This window comes from Pseudorca crassidens, chromosome 12 (genome assembly GCF_039906515.1).
Source record: "Pseudorca crassidens isolate mPseCra1 chromosome 12, mPseCra1.hap1, whole genome shotgun sequence".
In the NCBI taxonomy this organism is placed as follows: Eukaryota; Metazoa; Chordata; class Mammalia; order Artiodactyla; family Delphinidae; genus Pseudorca; species Pseudorca crassidens.
In genome coordinates this window covers 40,914,060-40,929,285 of record NC_090307.1, presented here as the reverse complement: position 1 = coordinate 40,929,285, position 15,226 = coordinate 40,914,060, and the positions used below count along the sequence as shown (strand labels likewise).

General features: G+C 47.9%; 1 protein-coding gene across 11 annotated transcripts in view; it reads left to right on the top strand.

Moving 5' to 3' along the window:
- The window catches only part of FHOD3 (formin homology 2 domain containing 3), a 492,898-nt gene that overhangs the window by 296,562 nt on the left and 181,110 nt on the right, over positions 1-15,226 (top strand). For all 11 annotated transcript variants that reach the window (XM_067699289.1, XM_067699291.1, XM_067699286.1 and 8 more), the window contains 2 exons: positions 1,162-1,273; positions 8,722-8,816. In XM_067699289.1, the coding sequence (XP_067555390.1) occupies positions 1,162-1,273; positions 8,722-8,816 (207 nt within the window). The remainder of the gene's footprint in view (positions 1-1,161; positions 1,274-8,721; positions 8,817-15,226) is intronic.

The window sequence follows — 15,226 nt, the reverse complement described above, 5'->3', positions numbered from 1 at the left end:
GCGTGTGCAGGGCTCCAGTTCTCCCCTAGTGCGTACACGTGCCCCTAATAATTCGATGTGAGCTGATGCCTACGGGGGCACTGGGCCTTTCTGCGCTGCAGAGTGAGTGGAGAGCCTGGAGCCGATTCTCCATGGCCACGGGGGTGGGGCGAGGGGACGTGGGCTGATTGGCTGGTCCTTACCTGATCCATTCATTCAGCGAGCAAACATGGCTGAGCCCATTCTGTGCCAGGTGTAGTTCCAGGCCCTTCAGACACGATGCAGATCAGCCCCTGTCCCCTAGAAAGTGCTTTCTGCCGGTGGGGGGCGGGGCACTGCCCAGCCACCTGCTGTGGGTGGGAGGAGCAGCCCCAAGGCAGGTTTGCTGTTTCTCAGAAGCAAGATTTGAACCCATTTCCAGGAGGAACATGGTGTGTGAGTTCCTTGAGAAGGAGGTTCTTGGAAGGAAGTGGGGTGCAGGAAAGGAGACTGTGGGTGGAGGTAGCAGCTGCAGCACCTGCGGGAACGGGCAGGGAGCTGAGCTGGAACCCCCAGGCTGCCACAGTCCCCCAGCTGCTGAGCTGAGTTAGGGATCTGCGGTAGCATCAGCTGGGAGGTTGGGTGAGTGACCCTTGGCCCGCGTGAGGGAGGGCCCCTGGGCTCCGTGGGGCTCCTCGTGCGTGCAGTGTTCTGGGCCCAGGACTGTGGGGTGAGGCCCCAGGCAGACCTCTCTGCAGTTTTAAGGGCAGGACTTGGTTCAGGTGACCTATTGTGACCCTGGACAAGTCATTTAACCTGCTGTGCCTGCTTCCTCGCCAGAAAAATGAGAATCGATTGTTCTACTTCAGAATGATCTAGTCTGGATAAAATGAAGTAACCAACCCAGCAGCTGTTACCTCGTCTGTTGAGAGACCATTGGTGTGAGCTCTGGGGCCAAAGGCCTTGTGTTCAAATTCTGGTTCTATTTCTAGCTGTGCAATCTTGGGCAGGGGCCTCTGTGCCCTCAAGTTTCCTAACCTGTGCAATGGAGACTGTACTAACGCCTGCCTTCTGAGGCGTCCAGTGAAGGAATCTGTGTAATTGCTGAGAAGAGGGGCTGGGTGCCAGCTGCTGTTAGGACGAAGCTTTCAGGCATCCCCGCCGTGTCTGCAGCTACACGATGGTTGTATCTTTTCTCTGCAGTTCCGCCTGGTGGTGAAGACGGCCCTGAAGCTGCTGCTGGTGTTTGTGGAGTACTCGGAGTCCAATGCACCTCTTCTGATTCAGGCCGTCTCTGCTGTCGACACAAAAAGGGGTGAGTGGTCCCTGCCCACTATGTCATCGAAGTAGAAGCGCCTAATGAAAGAAGGCTTCCACTTTTTACGTGTTCAAAACAGAATTAAGAATGAACAGAATTCCCTTTGTGTGGACTTCCCACCGCAGGAAACGTATATTTTAGGATAGTTAAGTGTACAAAGATTAGGTTAGGGAGGGAACAGTGAAAGAAAAGCACTGCTGGGCTAACCCATAAAGCTAACCCAGCTTATCTTTATGCTGTCTTCAGCCTCTGCGACTGAACACACAGAACCAGTTCCTTATCCTCTTTTCCCATCCTGTCGGGATCACTCTGACTCCTTCCTCTCTTCCCCTCACACCTGCTTGGTTGGCTCTGACCCCCAGATGTTCCTTGAATGTTCTCGCTTCCCTACATCCCACACCCTCACCATCTCACCTGGCATCCCTTGCTTCCTTGAATGTTCTCCCTTCCCTGGCATGCCCACCCTCCCCTCTGCTATTGGAGGATTCTTCTGAAGCACAAATTGGGCCACATCGTTTTCCATCTAAAACCCGCCAGTGGCTTCCTGGTGCCCACAGGATTAGGACCTGACGCTTCGCCATCTAGCCCCTGTCCACCCGTCACCTCCGCCTCCTACCCGGCTTGCAGCACACCCTCCCTATCTTGGATCAGATGGGCGTATGCTCTCAAAGCCCTCACGCGTCCCTATTCTCTGCTGTGCTCTTGTCACTGCCCGTCTCCCATGAGTGTGTGCCCTGCTCAAGGGCAGGGTGTCTGTCTCTTCTTGGTGTCCCAGCACCTGGCTGGCCCACAGCAGGCAGGCCTGCTGTACACACTTCATGATGAATGAGCTTTGGATTCGGTTTACTGTAAAGCAGGCCGTGGCTCCTATAATACTGTGAAGCCTGAAGCTAAAATGGGGTGTTTTGTTTTGTTTTGTTCTTTTAAAAATATTTTGGTTTTGTTCCTCAGTAGGACATTTTTATTAATATTATCATTCCCACAAAGACTCTAACAAGAACAAAAACTTGATAACATTATTTTTTTTCTTTTTATAACAGTAACACTCTGTAGAAAATTTGGAAAAAACAATGTAAAGGAGACCGTAAAAAATCACCTCTAATCTCACCAGAGAGAATTGTTGTTAACATGTTGGTGTATGGTTTTGTGTGTGTGTGTGTGTGTGTGTCTCTGCATGTGCACACACATGTTTATGAACAAGTCAGCCGAGGGACAACTGTCAAAAAGGAACGAGAGGCCTAAATAGTCCTCTTTGATTCAAACCACTTGTGTCTCTGACTTAGCATTGCTCAGAGACCCACATCCAGGGCTGAATCCAAAGATGAAAGAAAGCAGCTTACTAGTTGCTTTGAAAGTTTGAATATAAGTTAATGAAAGCCATCCAGGACCGTGAGCTGGGCTCCCGCACTTTCCCCACAAACACGCAGGCAGACCTCAGTCCCCAGCTCGGTGGATTGCAGGCTGGAAGGGACTCCAGACCTGTGTGTAGGTGTATCACAGAGGCAGTCCCTAGTGTGTGGTCGGGGGCTGTGAGTCTGGAAAGTGGATCCCAGACAGGGGCAGGTTTCTTTCTGCCACAGCCTGTTGCCATCTGAAGCACGAGCATGAAGACTTTCACGGCCTCAGGAGCAGATCAGTGGGACCCCCTGAGAATCCTAATGGAGGCTCTCAATGGCTCAGAAGCCAGGCCGGGCTTTCCCAGGGCCAGTCAATGAGGCCTAAGGCCAAAGGTGGGTATTTGTGGAGAGAGTGAGGCCAGTCCTTTCATCGGTCCTTGGAAGATTCATACTCCATCCTCCAACTCTGGGGGTTGCTTTAGGACAATTAGCGGACTCTTCATTTGCCTGTCCTAAATTTCAGGTAACCCATGGGCCCTTGTCATGGGCGCCATGTTAGAGGGGACAACCTTCTTGTGACCTTCCTTCCTCGGACTGCACATTTCATGGAGGGCATGTTGTGGACGTAGAGGAGTGATCCCGAGGGCACCCTACCCCCAAGACTCTACCTGCAGGCCCAGTCAGAGGCTGTCAGCTCTACTCTCTCCCCCAAGACAAAACAATGGCCATCTTTCCCCAATTTGTAAAAATATAAAATCAAAACAGCCAAGGGGTTGTTTCTTCAACGTCACGATTTTTGCCTGTAAAATTTCTTAAGCTTCTGGCAAGTGCTGTCACCTGTCTGCTACTGAGCACTAGTGGCTGAGAACAGAAAGGAACAACACTGATGGAAAAACTCATCCATAGCTTATCACGTGTGGTTCATTCCCATGTTTCTCTATGGCATGTGTGGTCTCGGCCATGATTTTCTAACATATACATATAACATCATCCTCTTTTACTGCTAGTAAAATTGTTCCTGAACGCTGTGCTGGAATTGGACATCTAAATATGTCATGCTCGGGCTTCCCTGGTGGCACAGTGGTTGGGGGTCTGCCTGCCGATGCAGTGGACGCGGGTTCGTGTCCCGGTCCGGGAAGATCCCACATGCCGCGGAGCGGCTGGGCCCGTGAGCCATGGCCGCTGGGCCTGTGCGTCTGGAGCCTGTGCTCCGTGGCGAGAGGGGCCGCGGCAGTGAGAGGCCCGCGTACCGCCAAAAAAAAAAAAAAAGAAAAAAATATCTTAAATATGTCATGCTCTTCTGCAGGAAGCAGCATGACTAGCAGGTGTGTTTCCACCTGGCAAGCTTAGAAGCTGCTCTCGCTCTCCAGTCCCCTCTCAGCTGGACCAGCAAGTAGACAGACGTGCCAGAGGTGACTGAGGGCCAGCCGAGTACGTCCATTTCCACACAAGTTTATAAATAAGCCATAAATTTGACTCCTCAAGGTGGCTTTAGACTCATTTTGGGGGAGATAGGGTGGAGAATGGGCATGTTATAGACTTTTTTAGTAGAAAGGAATTCTTTTGGATGATGAAAACTGTTAAGTTTAAAGAATCAGCAAAGAAAATCAACAAACGAGCTAAAAGACCTCAAAAATTACTACCGCCTACGGCAGATGAAGTTGTCTGAGAACAGATTCCTCTGGTTGCTTTATAAACATCGCACATCCCACACGTGGGTTAACCAGAAGTGTTCATTTGTGAGCGTGGATGGACAATTTGCTGTTAGGCCAAGAGTGGGCCAGTTAGGGAACAGCAATAAAAGCTGAGGGATCTAGGTGTTTCATAGAGACTAATAAATATGCATGAATTAATGAAAATTAAACGGGCCCCATTTGATCCCGGCAACTGCCCCTTTGGTTCAGGGGCTAGAATGAAATGGTGGACTGGAGTTAGTCTCCAGGGCATGGCTCAGTGTCACACCTGTCTGCACATACTGCAGGGGCAGACTCTTTTTTTAAAGATTTATTATTTATTTATTTATTTTTGGCTGCATGGGGTCTTGGTTGTGGCATGCGGGATCTTCGTTGAGGCATGAGGGAACTTTCGTTGCGGCACGCGGGCTTCTCTGTAATGGTGGCATGCAGGGTTTTTTTCTCTCTCTAGTTATGGCGCACAGGCTCCAGAGCGTGTGGGCTCTGTAGCTGTAGTGCACGGGTTCTAGAGCATGTGGGCTCTGTAGTTTGCGGCACGCGGTCTCTCTAGTTGAGGCGCGCAAGCTCAGTAGTTGTGGCGCGCGGGCTTAGTTGCCCTGCGGCATGTGGGATCGTAGCTCCCTGCCCAGGGATCTAACCCGCGTCCCCTGCATTGGAAGGCGGATTCTTTACCACCGGACCGCCAGGGAAGTCCCAGGGGCAACTGTTTTGCCTGCATCTTCAAGTCAGTTTCCCTTCCTAGTGGATGGGGCCAGGCAGGAAGAGAGAAGGGCAGTAAACACTCATGGAAGCCCACGGGAGGGCCTTGCCTTGTCACTTTGCTATCATCAGAGACTTCCTTTCCTGGGGACCTTTGCTGTGGTGGTCAACAGGAAACTGGTCGAGAACCCTCTGCTCCCCTGGGCGGGGTGCCCCTCCCTCTGACTGTATGAGTTTGCCTCTCAGACACAGGGGGCGGCACTTATTTTGTTACCCACAGACTGGGTAACTTATTTTGAAATTTCAGTCATAAATCTTGAGTCCTGCTAATTTGGTTCAGCACTGCTTTTGAAGAAGTTCCATTTTTCATTTGAATGTGAGGTGATGAGATATGACATAATTTTTAAACATGTGTCTAACACATGATTAACAGGGGAAAAAGAATCCAGCTGTCTTTTCAAGCGATCCCGTCTCTGACTTCTGCTCAAGGATATGTTGCTCTGTGAAGAATGCACAGAGCATGGTGGAGGTTAGAGTGGGCAGAGCTCAAGCTCTGTTTCCATTGCTGCTTAGAGCAGAGGCATACCTGTTAAGTGTTCATTGATCACGCTGAAAGGCTTGGAACATGCCACTGGGACCTTGTATTTGAGCGTTAGACCAACTTGTGTACAAGGCATCGTGCAAAATAGCTTACTCTTTTCTTTTGGGTTTAATACAGAGACTCGGGGGGAGAGTAAGAGGGAGAAGTGCTGAGCAGTTTATTCTGGGTTGAGGGAGGAGTGCTGCGGTTTGGTGGGAGGAGGACTCTGGCCTGGGAGCCTGTGTGGAAGGCCTATGGGTCCGTGTGGGTGTCCTCCACCCACCACCACTGCAGTGGCGGCTACTGCTGTTCGAGTGCCTGCCATGCAACAGACGCTGTTCTAAGCGTTCTTCGTATAAAACTCATTTGTTTGACGAATTTATAAGTGCCAACCATGTGCTTGCAAACATCAGAGAAAAGCCAGGTTGTCATGGAACCTACACTCACTGCAGTGTTTGGGGTGGAGGAAGGGGAGGTGGAGTTGGAGGGAGACGGATGATAATGATGAAGGAAATTACTGTCTCCTGACGTTCTCCATCAGTGCTCAGGAGAATCGACAAAGTGCTCTACCTCCATGACACCTCACAGTGAGCCTCTAGGGTGGATCCGATCCCTCCAGGTTAGACGCGTCTCTCTAGCCTCTGTTCATTCCACTACTTTGGGGCTCGGTTTCGTTCTCTGTTATGTGAAGGGGGAAGATCGTGTGGTTTATGATTCTAATACAGGACCATCCCCTACCTACACATACACACACGTAAACCCCAAATGGAGCAACAAAGGTGATGGTGGTGGGGGTGAACTGGACCATTTAGTTCTGACAGGTGGCGGCTCTTGGGACAGTTACGACTGCTGGTGCTTGATACAGGCCAGCTGGAGCCCTGCCAGGCTATTTGTGTTGAACTAGAAGGTTTCTTCCCCTTCCCCTTCATTCTTCTAAAAAGTTTCTATTTTCTGGTCCCCACACAGTCAAAGGACAGTGAACATTTATCCCAACAGTGTATGAATACATGCAAATTTCCAGTCTTGAAATCCTTAAATGGTAAGAAGGGAGTCAGATATTACAGCTGAAGAACACGGTTTTTAATTAAACCAGTGTTTGAGTGTTTTCATTATAATGGATAAACTAGTGCACAGATATGTGTGTCTGCACGAGAGAGAGAGGAAGAGAGGAGATAGTCCAGGTACATCCCTCTCTCTGGGATGCCTGTGGTTGCTTCTTGTCTTTTCCTTCCCCAGGCCCTGTTTGACATGTGTGACCCCAAAGTAAGGAACCAGGAAGCAGTTCTGGACCCCCGAGCCCCACTAGGAATCCTTCGCACTGATGTTTTCCCTCTTGCATAGGCTTTTCTTTACGCGTATGTGGGGAACCCAGTAGAACTCGTGTTTTCGTGTTTTGTACTGAGGTCGGGTGTGAGTGTGAATGACGGAAGTTGTCCTTGTTATAAACATGAGCAAAGGCACTTGGAATGCTTGACCGATTCCTGGACAGTGAGACCCATGACCTACTGACCACACTGATTGTCTTGAGGGCGGAAGCAGTTACTTTGCTGGGCTTTGGAGAACAGGTGTGGACTTCAAAATAGTTTGATGATAAAGATCAGCAAGAAGATAATTTTCAAGAATTTCAAGAATTTCAAGAATTTTCAACAGTTAGCAGGCAAAGGATCATGCTTTTGTGTTCACAGTAACAAAGGGTCATAGAAGCTTAGTCCATAGGTTCATAGTTTGGACCAACTGGGCAGCTAGTCCAAAGGAAAAGGCTTTTTGTTCCCTGGCTGGGAGCACCAACAGACCTGGACATCAAACTACATCTGTGTCTTTCACATTGTATAGTAGGTGCCTATTCCTTTTAAAATTCTCCTGTCTTCTCTTCTTTTCTTACGGTGTGCATTTAACCCTCTGGCTCTTTTACAACTGCCCCAGTTTAACCCACCTATGCCCTCTCAGGGGTCTCCAGTCACTAGTCAGACATTTTATTGAGCACCTACTATGTGCCGGGCACTCTGCCAAGGGCACAGAGATAAGACAGACACATCACTGCCCTTGGGGAGCTTTTGTTCTCAAGGCCAGGAAATCAGCTCTGACATAACCCATCCATGAATCAGCATTTGGAACCCACTGGTTTTAGGTTATTTCAGACTTTACTTTTTCAGCAAAAATAAGCCATGTCCCTTTGAGATCTTTATAGAGAAAGCAGGAAAGAGCTGCACGTTCCACACCGCCACGCCAAGGGCAAGGCAACACTTCACTGCAGATGTTTATCTCCAGCGTAGGAAATCACATCAGGACGTCGTGTACCCTTTGTGGCCTTGGCCTTGGCTTGGCGATCCTGAACGTGGAGGGTTTCCCTGCCCTCCCTGGAGCCACGGGACAGCCTCCAGGAGCCTCCCCCAGGAGCTCCACTGAGGAGTCACCTCTTGCACCAAACCTTCCTCGACCATCGCACTGCAAGAGACAGACCTCCCTTGCTGAGTGACAGGCTTGGCTAAGTGCTTTGCCTTCTAAGTGCTTTTACCCTGTGCTGAGGTGTGTTCCTGTACTTGTGCTTAACTGTTCCATTTGATTATAACCTCTTGATGACAGACTCCCAGAGACCCAGTTCCTTGGTACCTGGTTGATGCTTAAATAGTTATTTGTGCCTTGATTGAATACAGATAATATACTTCTGTTCTTGAAATGTTTGCTAGATGGACGTTTCACCGTTATTGTTTGAAGTCCATTGCTAGAGTGACTGTAAAGCTCTCCTGTGTCCCCTTTCCTTGCAGGAGATGGACATACAGAGAGTGCTTGCAAAGAATTTCCACACTTGGAGAGTAAAATGCATGGTCTAAAAAAAGCTGCATATGAATGGATTTTTAAAAAATCACCTATTTAGTATAAAGGGAACTTTTCAAACAAACTGATAGGCATCCTGACACTGAAGAGTATACGTTTTCAAGTAGACAAGGATGACATGGTATATCGTCACCTAATTGGAAACATATTCAAGTCCATCCTAAGAATTGTGTCATGCTTTGAAATTTGGTGACTGAAAGGCACTGCCATCATTGGGTGATAAGTCTCTGGATAAACTGTGATGTGAATTGGACAAGGAGTGTTGACTTGCTGTTTCTAATGATTTTTGCTTTATTCTAGGAGTCAAACCTTGGTCAAATATCATGGAAATCCTGGAGGAAAAGGATGGGGTCGACACGGAGTTGCTGGTTTATGCAATGACTTTAGTGAACAAGGTCGGTTGATGTTTGTTACCGGTTGAACTGTGTCCCCCCACGCCAAAAGATGTGTTCCTGTAGATGTGTTCCTGAAGTCCTAACCCCTGGTACCTGTGAATGTGATCTTATTAGGAAATAGGATCTTTGCAGATGTAATCAGGTTAAGATGAGGTCATTAGGGTGGGCTCTAATCCAATAGGACTGGTGTCCTTATAAGAAGAGGAAAAGAGATACACATAGAGGGAAGACAAGTTAGACACACATACATGAGGAAGACAGCCAGTGAAAGCAGGGGCAGAGATTGGAGTGATACATCTATAAGCTGAGGACCGCCAAAGGATGCTAAGCGTTGTCAGCAGCCAATCCCGGATGAAGCAAGGACGGATCCTACCCTAGAGCCATCGGAGAGAGCGCGGCCCTGCCGACACCTTGACGTCAGACTTCTAGTCTCTCCACCTGGGAGAGAATAAATTTCTGGGTGTTTTTCTTCTTCAAAAAACCAGTTTTTTATTTTTAAAGCTCTGCCATGTTTCTAGTGGGTGCCGAGGGTCACCTGCCACACTCACACCAGGTGGTCCTTGTAGCCAGCTAACAGTCTGACCATCAGCAGACCAGGCCAGAGAGGTCCACTGGGGGGTGGTTCTGCCTTGCTGCTGGTCCTGATAACTTCTTGCTCCAATTCATCTACGATAATTTTGCCCTCCGAGTCCCAGATCTTGATGCTGAGCCAGCGGCAGCACAGAGCCAGTAGCATTTGGGACGGAAGCACAGGGCGTTGATGAGGTTCCCACCATCTAGCGTGTGAAGGTGCTTGCCTTCGTTGAGGTCCCACAGCTTGGCCTGGCCATCCTTGCCTCCAGAAGCACGGAGGGGTCCATCTGGAGAGATGGTCACAGTGTTCAGGCAGCCTGTGTAGCAAATGTGATTGGTCTTCAGCTTACAGTTTACCAAGTTCCATACCTAATTTCTGTTGGTTTAAGCCTCTCAGTTTGTGGTACTTTGTTATGGCAGCCCTAGGGAACTAGTACATGTGAAAGTCTAAAATTTGCCCTCTGAAGAAGAACCACATCATGTGCACCCCCGTGGCGGGAACACCCTTCAGCATGCCTCTTTGCAAGAGAAAACCCTTTACACCCACGTGTGGCATGTGTGCAACGTGTGCTGGTGCTCATACCTGTGAAGGCCTGAGAGTCTGCATGCTTTCTGTGCTTTGGTTCTTTCCAATGAAACCGGAAAGAGGGTAGCGAGAATTTTATGCCTGCTCGCCCTATCAAGATGTCCCCTTGAAAACATTTTCCCTTAAGAATATAGATTAGCAAGTTTTACTCTAAGGAAATCATTCACAATCAGACAGAAAAGCAAGCACCCTGTTCCACGGCTTACTGACTTCTGACTGCTGGGGGCGAGGTATCGATTCCTGAGGGCGGGTCCCGTCCTCCTCCTGTGATGGTGACCTCACCCTTGTGCTCCCTTTCCTCCCATTACGTCCTCCCTGGTCACCAGCTTGTGTCCGTCCTGAGAGGTGCTCTGACCGTGGGTCCCATGCTGACCTGGGACAGCCCACTCTCAGGACTGGAGCTCCTTCATCCCGGTGCTTGGGCCCCTTCCTCATTAATAATTGAGGGAGGGTGGGGTTGTTTCTCTTCCCTGGACTCCAGACGCTACATCAGCCACCCCAAGATCCTCCCTTTTTGTGCCCCAGGCTGCCGGGTGCAAGCCTGAGGACCAACTGCAGTGATCATTAGTTCTTCAGAAAGGACCCAGAATCTCTTCCTGAAATGTAACTGGAGAAACATTTCCCCTGATGACTGGGGACAAATTAGTAGAAAGCAACATAATTATGAAGAGTAATTCTACTAGATATTAAAATGTTGTGCAAACTCTAAGGATTAAAACAATGTGGTCTTGACTCTTTCCTCAGCAGATGGCTGGAGCAGAGGGGCTGTGAGACAGACCTCAGTGCACAGGATGACTCACCCTGTGATTGAAATCCATAGGGATGGTCAGCTTTATTCATGACTGGGAGAGGTTTTGATAAATGGAAATAAACAAAAACATACTTTGACTGTATACCAAAATAAATTTCAGGTAGATTAAAGAGTTCAGTGTAACATATCAAACTGTAGAAAACTGAGGAAAAACTAGAGGTGAAGATTAACTGGTCTCTAGTTGCCGAATAATAAAATAGTAAAACCAGCCAAAAAGATTCCAAAGCAAAGGACTTAAATATTTCACTGTATAAAACTATAAACTATAAAACATCTTATTTTAAAATGAAATCCAAAACAAAAACTAAAGGCAAGTGACAAACTGGGAAATTGTTTGCAAAAAACTGGGCAGAAAATGATACTATCCTAAATATATTAAGAACTCAGTTGAAAAATGAATGACATTAACCCTACTAAGATTAAAAGAAATATACAGTAAAACAACAAGCCATTTTCTCCGGGTCACATGGGCAGTGATTGCTTTTTAATGAAATGCCGCTTGTTGATGAGGTCACAGGAAATTTCCTACAGTCCTGGTGGGGAATGGGCATCATTTTTCTGGAAGATAATCCTAAGAATTCGGTTTTTATTTTCAAAGCTCTTTGTGAGTTGATTTTACCATGCAATTTGAAAGCAATTTTCTGTTGGTTTTTGAAGATGAAGGTCACCTATTTCCTGTCGTTTTCAGTCACTGCCACTGTTTCGGAAAACATTAAATTCAGCAAAAATGGCATTTTCACTCTTGCACAGTGTTTTCATTGTCATGCTCTCCACGTTAGTGGTAGAGGCCATGCTTGGCTGTGTAACGATCCCAGCAGCAGCCGCATGGCGTGGGCATCCTGCTGCCAATCACTGGCAAGGACCCAGCACGTGTCACACTCTCCTTGGCACCATAAGGCATCTAACGTCCAGGAATTCCTCACTTTCTCTTCTGACAGTTCCGTCTCATCTTTTGTTCTGGGCCAGGGGAAGTCCAGGAAGGTCCTGAGGACATGATTCTAAGTGTCATCCTTTCCTCAAAAAGGTCAGCAGGCCGCTGGCACCCACACTGGGTTTGTTTTCTGTTGTTGAACTTTAGTCACGTTTATCGTTCCAGTGAGTAACATCTTCTGAGATCCCAAACATCATAACACATTGAAATGCTAATATGGGTCTGGAAAAAATTCAGACTCTGAAATGTGGGAAATTATACTGCTTTTCTAACTTTTCTTTCAGCAAGATGGAAGCTGGCCTAATAACATGGAATTCAAAACATTAACATTTTTATGACAAAACAAGGGTATGAAATTCTAGCCTGCTCATGGTTCTGAAACTGAAGTCTGCTCCCCTTGTTAAACAGGGAGATTAATGAGGGGTTCCAGGATCCAGACTAACGCCCCCCTGAACTCTCCCCACACCCCCAAACCATGTCTTCAGAAGATCTGAGGGAGCGTCAGAAACGAACCGTTTCTCACCGTGCAAGCTGAAATTGCATGGTGCCCTGTCCTGATCCAGCTGCAATCTCCTAGGTGGGATTCCCCGCTTTGGGGGCTCAGATATTGACCACCTTGTAGAATCAGATGAAGCAGGTGGGGGGCGGGGGATGAGTTACAAGAGCCATTACCATGGGGCTGGCTTGGAGCGTTCAGGGAAGGTGACCCCAGGGAGCCCTGGGGAGGGAAGCTGCTCTAGCGGAGCCAGCGGGTGAGTTACCTGATGGGATTCACACTGAGCATTTGTTTTTAGATTCGATTATATTGTTTTTTTTAATTACCATATAGTAAAATTGACTTTTTTCTCTTGGTATTTAGCTGTGTAAGTTTTAACACGTATATAGTTATGGATAACCTTCACAATTAGCATATAGAACGGCTCCATCTCCCCTCAAATCTCGCTCATGTTATCCTTTTATAAAGACGTCCTGATCACCTGTTCATGCCCCTGGCAACCACTGATTTATTCTCTATCACTATAGTTCTATTATTTAAAAAATGGGAATCATACAGAATGTGACCCTTCGAGGCTGGCTTCTCTCACTCAGCACAGCGCCTTAGAGATTCATCTATGTTACTACGCGTATTAATAGTTTGCTCCTTTCTGCTGCTGTCTAGTGTGCCATTGTATAACATAAATATGCCTCCAATTTTTATCTCTTCATCCACTGAAGGAGATTTGGGTGCTCACAGCTTTTGGCTTTCACAGATGCTGCTGCTATGAACACTTGTGTACAGGCTTTCACCATACTGGTTTTACCCCACGAGAAAGATTTGATGGGATCAGTGAAAACCCAGGGACTGGAAAATAAAATGTCCTTTAGGACAGAGATTTCTCCCTCTGAGAGAGGCTGTAAAGATTTACTTGTCACAAACCCTGGCAAGACAAGGTCTAAGAGAAACCAGGAAGGGGGTCCTGAGTGTCGTCTGAGAGTGAAGGCGTCAAGAGACAGTTGCTCATAGACGTTTCTGGAGTAGCTGCCTCCTTTGCCAGAAATAGGCACCTTAGCAGTGATTGTCAGGGTAGAAATGGGAGTTCAGGGCCCAGGAGGGGTGGGAGTGTGGCAGGCAGCATTTGCTGAACATGTCAGAGAATCAGCTGAAAAGAGGTGAGTGTGTTTCTGGGCTGCACAGTCCCCTCCCTGTGCAGGCGGAGAACGAAGCTGTCTTTGACAAGATCAAGTGCATTCAGGGTGGTATGGCCATGGACTAGAGAAGCTGTCTTTGATCGTGGTGGAAGGCCAGCTCCCCTGCAGCCACCCATGAGAGGTGGTGGGACGTGGGTGTGGCTCAAGCCCACATTTTCCCCGTGGAAATAACAGATGTCCTCTCAGTCAATACCCTCAGATCTGGGCCTCTTATTAAGCGAGGGCTCTCTGATCTGTTTGGTTCTACAGACCTAATTATTTAATAGAAATCTCCCCACCAACCCATCATGGTTGGGCTTGCTAAGGCAATGGGGACTAGGTCCAGGAATTTAACCTCCTAGAAACTTCTGAGAGAAGGAACCTCAGTTGACTCTCAGCAGGGAAAAAAGGGAAGAAGAAAGGAGGGGATCGGGGAGGTGAGGAGACTGCCAGAGGCCCCTCTCTGTGCCCATCCTACCCCCCACCCCCAACCCCACACTGCGGTGTAGAAAGTTTTGAATCTAGCCCTGAATGTCTACTCACCTGTGATTGGCAGGTCAGCGGTCAGTCAGGGCACCTCCAATCATTAGCCCTGCCCTGGCGTTTGTATCACCATTTCCCTCTCCTCATCTTTTAACAAGTTCTGGAGTTTTCACTAAAACCAAAAGGTGGACTTGTTCTGATAAGAGGGTTCTTTGGACAGGTGTGTACTTTTTAAGTTAACTCAGTGGACTGCTATCTGCTAACGCAGCAGTGACTGCCTTGCCCGGCATCTGCAGACCCCTATGTGTGCTTCCACACTTGGCCACTTAGGTGTGAGCACCTGTTTATTTACTACAGCTGCTGACTGGTTCACAGCCTCCTGTTCTGTTTCCTTGCTGGGGCCCCTGATGGATTAAGCTGTCGCATCCCAGTTCTTTTTCTTCAGTGTCTGGTCTCAACAGCAGTGAGTTGTATCCTGTTTGTTCAGCATAGAAGGGAAACAGCCGTTATTTGGGTTATGAGTAGAGACATTCTTTCCAATATTAATAGCCCCAAAATAGAAGTGTTAAAAGAAGTTGGTGCTGTGAGATGATCCTTAAGAAAGTACTGGTCTTTTTTCTTGCAAGGCAAGTCACCATGTTTAGAGTATTTTTGAAATGCAATAATAATGAAATAAATAGGGAGTCGAGACCTTGAAATTTCAGGCCAGTGTAGTTTGTGTAGATGGCACAGGTGTGTGAGGAAAGGAGACCGGAATAGCAGGTCTGAGCGCAGGGTTTTATTAGTTATTATTTAGTAACTTCCTGTTACCTCAGACGAATCCTTCCCTCCCCTGATTTCATCTCCCTCGTTTATAAGATAAGGGACTTTGAGTAAATCACCTCAAGGGTCCTTCCGGTTCTAAGCAGAGGCCTGATCTGAGCTATCATCCTTCTTTTAAGAGAAGCAGAACTCACAGAGAAGTCAGCTTTTCCTTTCTTGGGTTATCTTTTTGTCTCTTGGTTGCCGCTTTGAAATTTCTCATGTTTTCCTAAATGTCTTAGACCAAGGGGAAGGCCTGCCGAACTGAAAGAAAAGGGAGTCATTCAGTTGTCATCACTCCAGCTGTTGGTAGATCAATCTTAATGGGAGTTTTTCTGATCACTGGGTATGTTAGTTTTCAATTGCCGTGGAACACATTACCACAAATTGAGCAGCTTGAAACATCCCAGGCTTATCACCTCACAGTTTCTGTGGGGCAGGGTCCAGGTACCACCTCGCTGGGTCCTCTGCTCACAAGAGTCTCACAGGGCGGCAGTCAGGGTGTCACCCAGGGCTGGTGTCTCGTCTGAAGCTTGGGGCCCCCTTCCGAGCTTCTG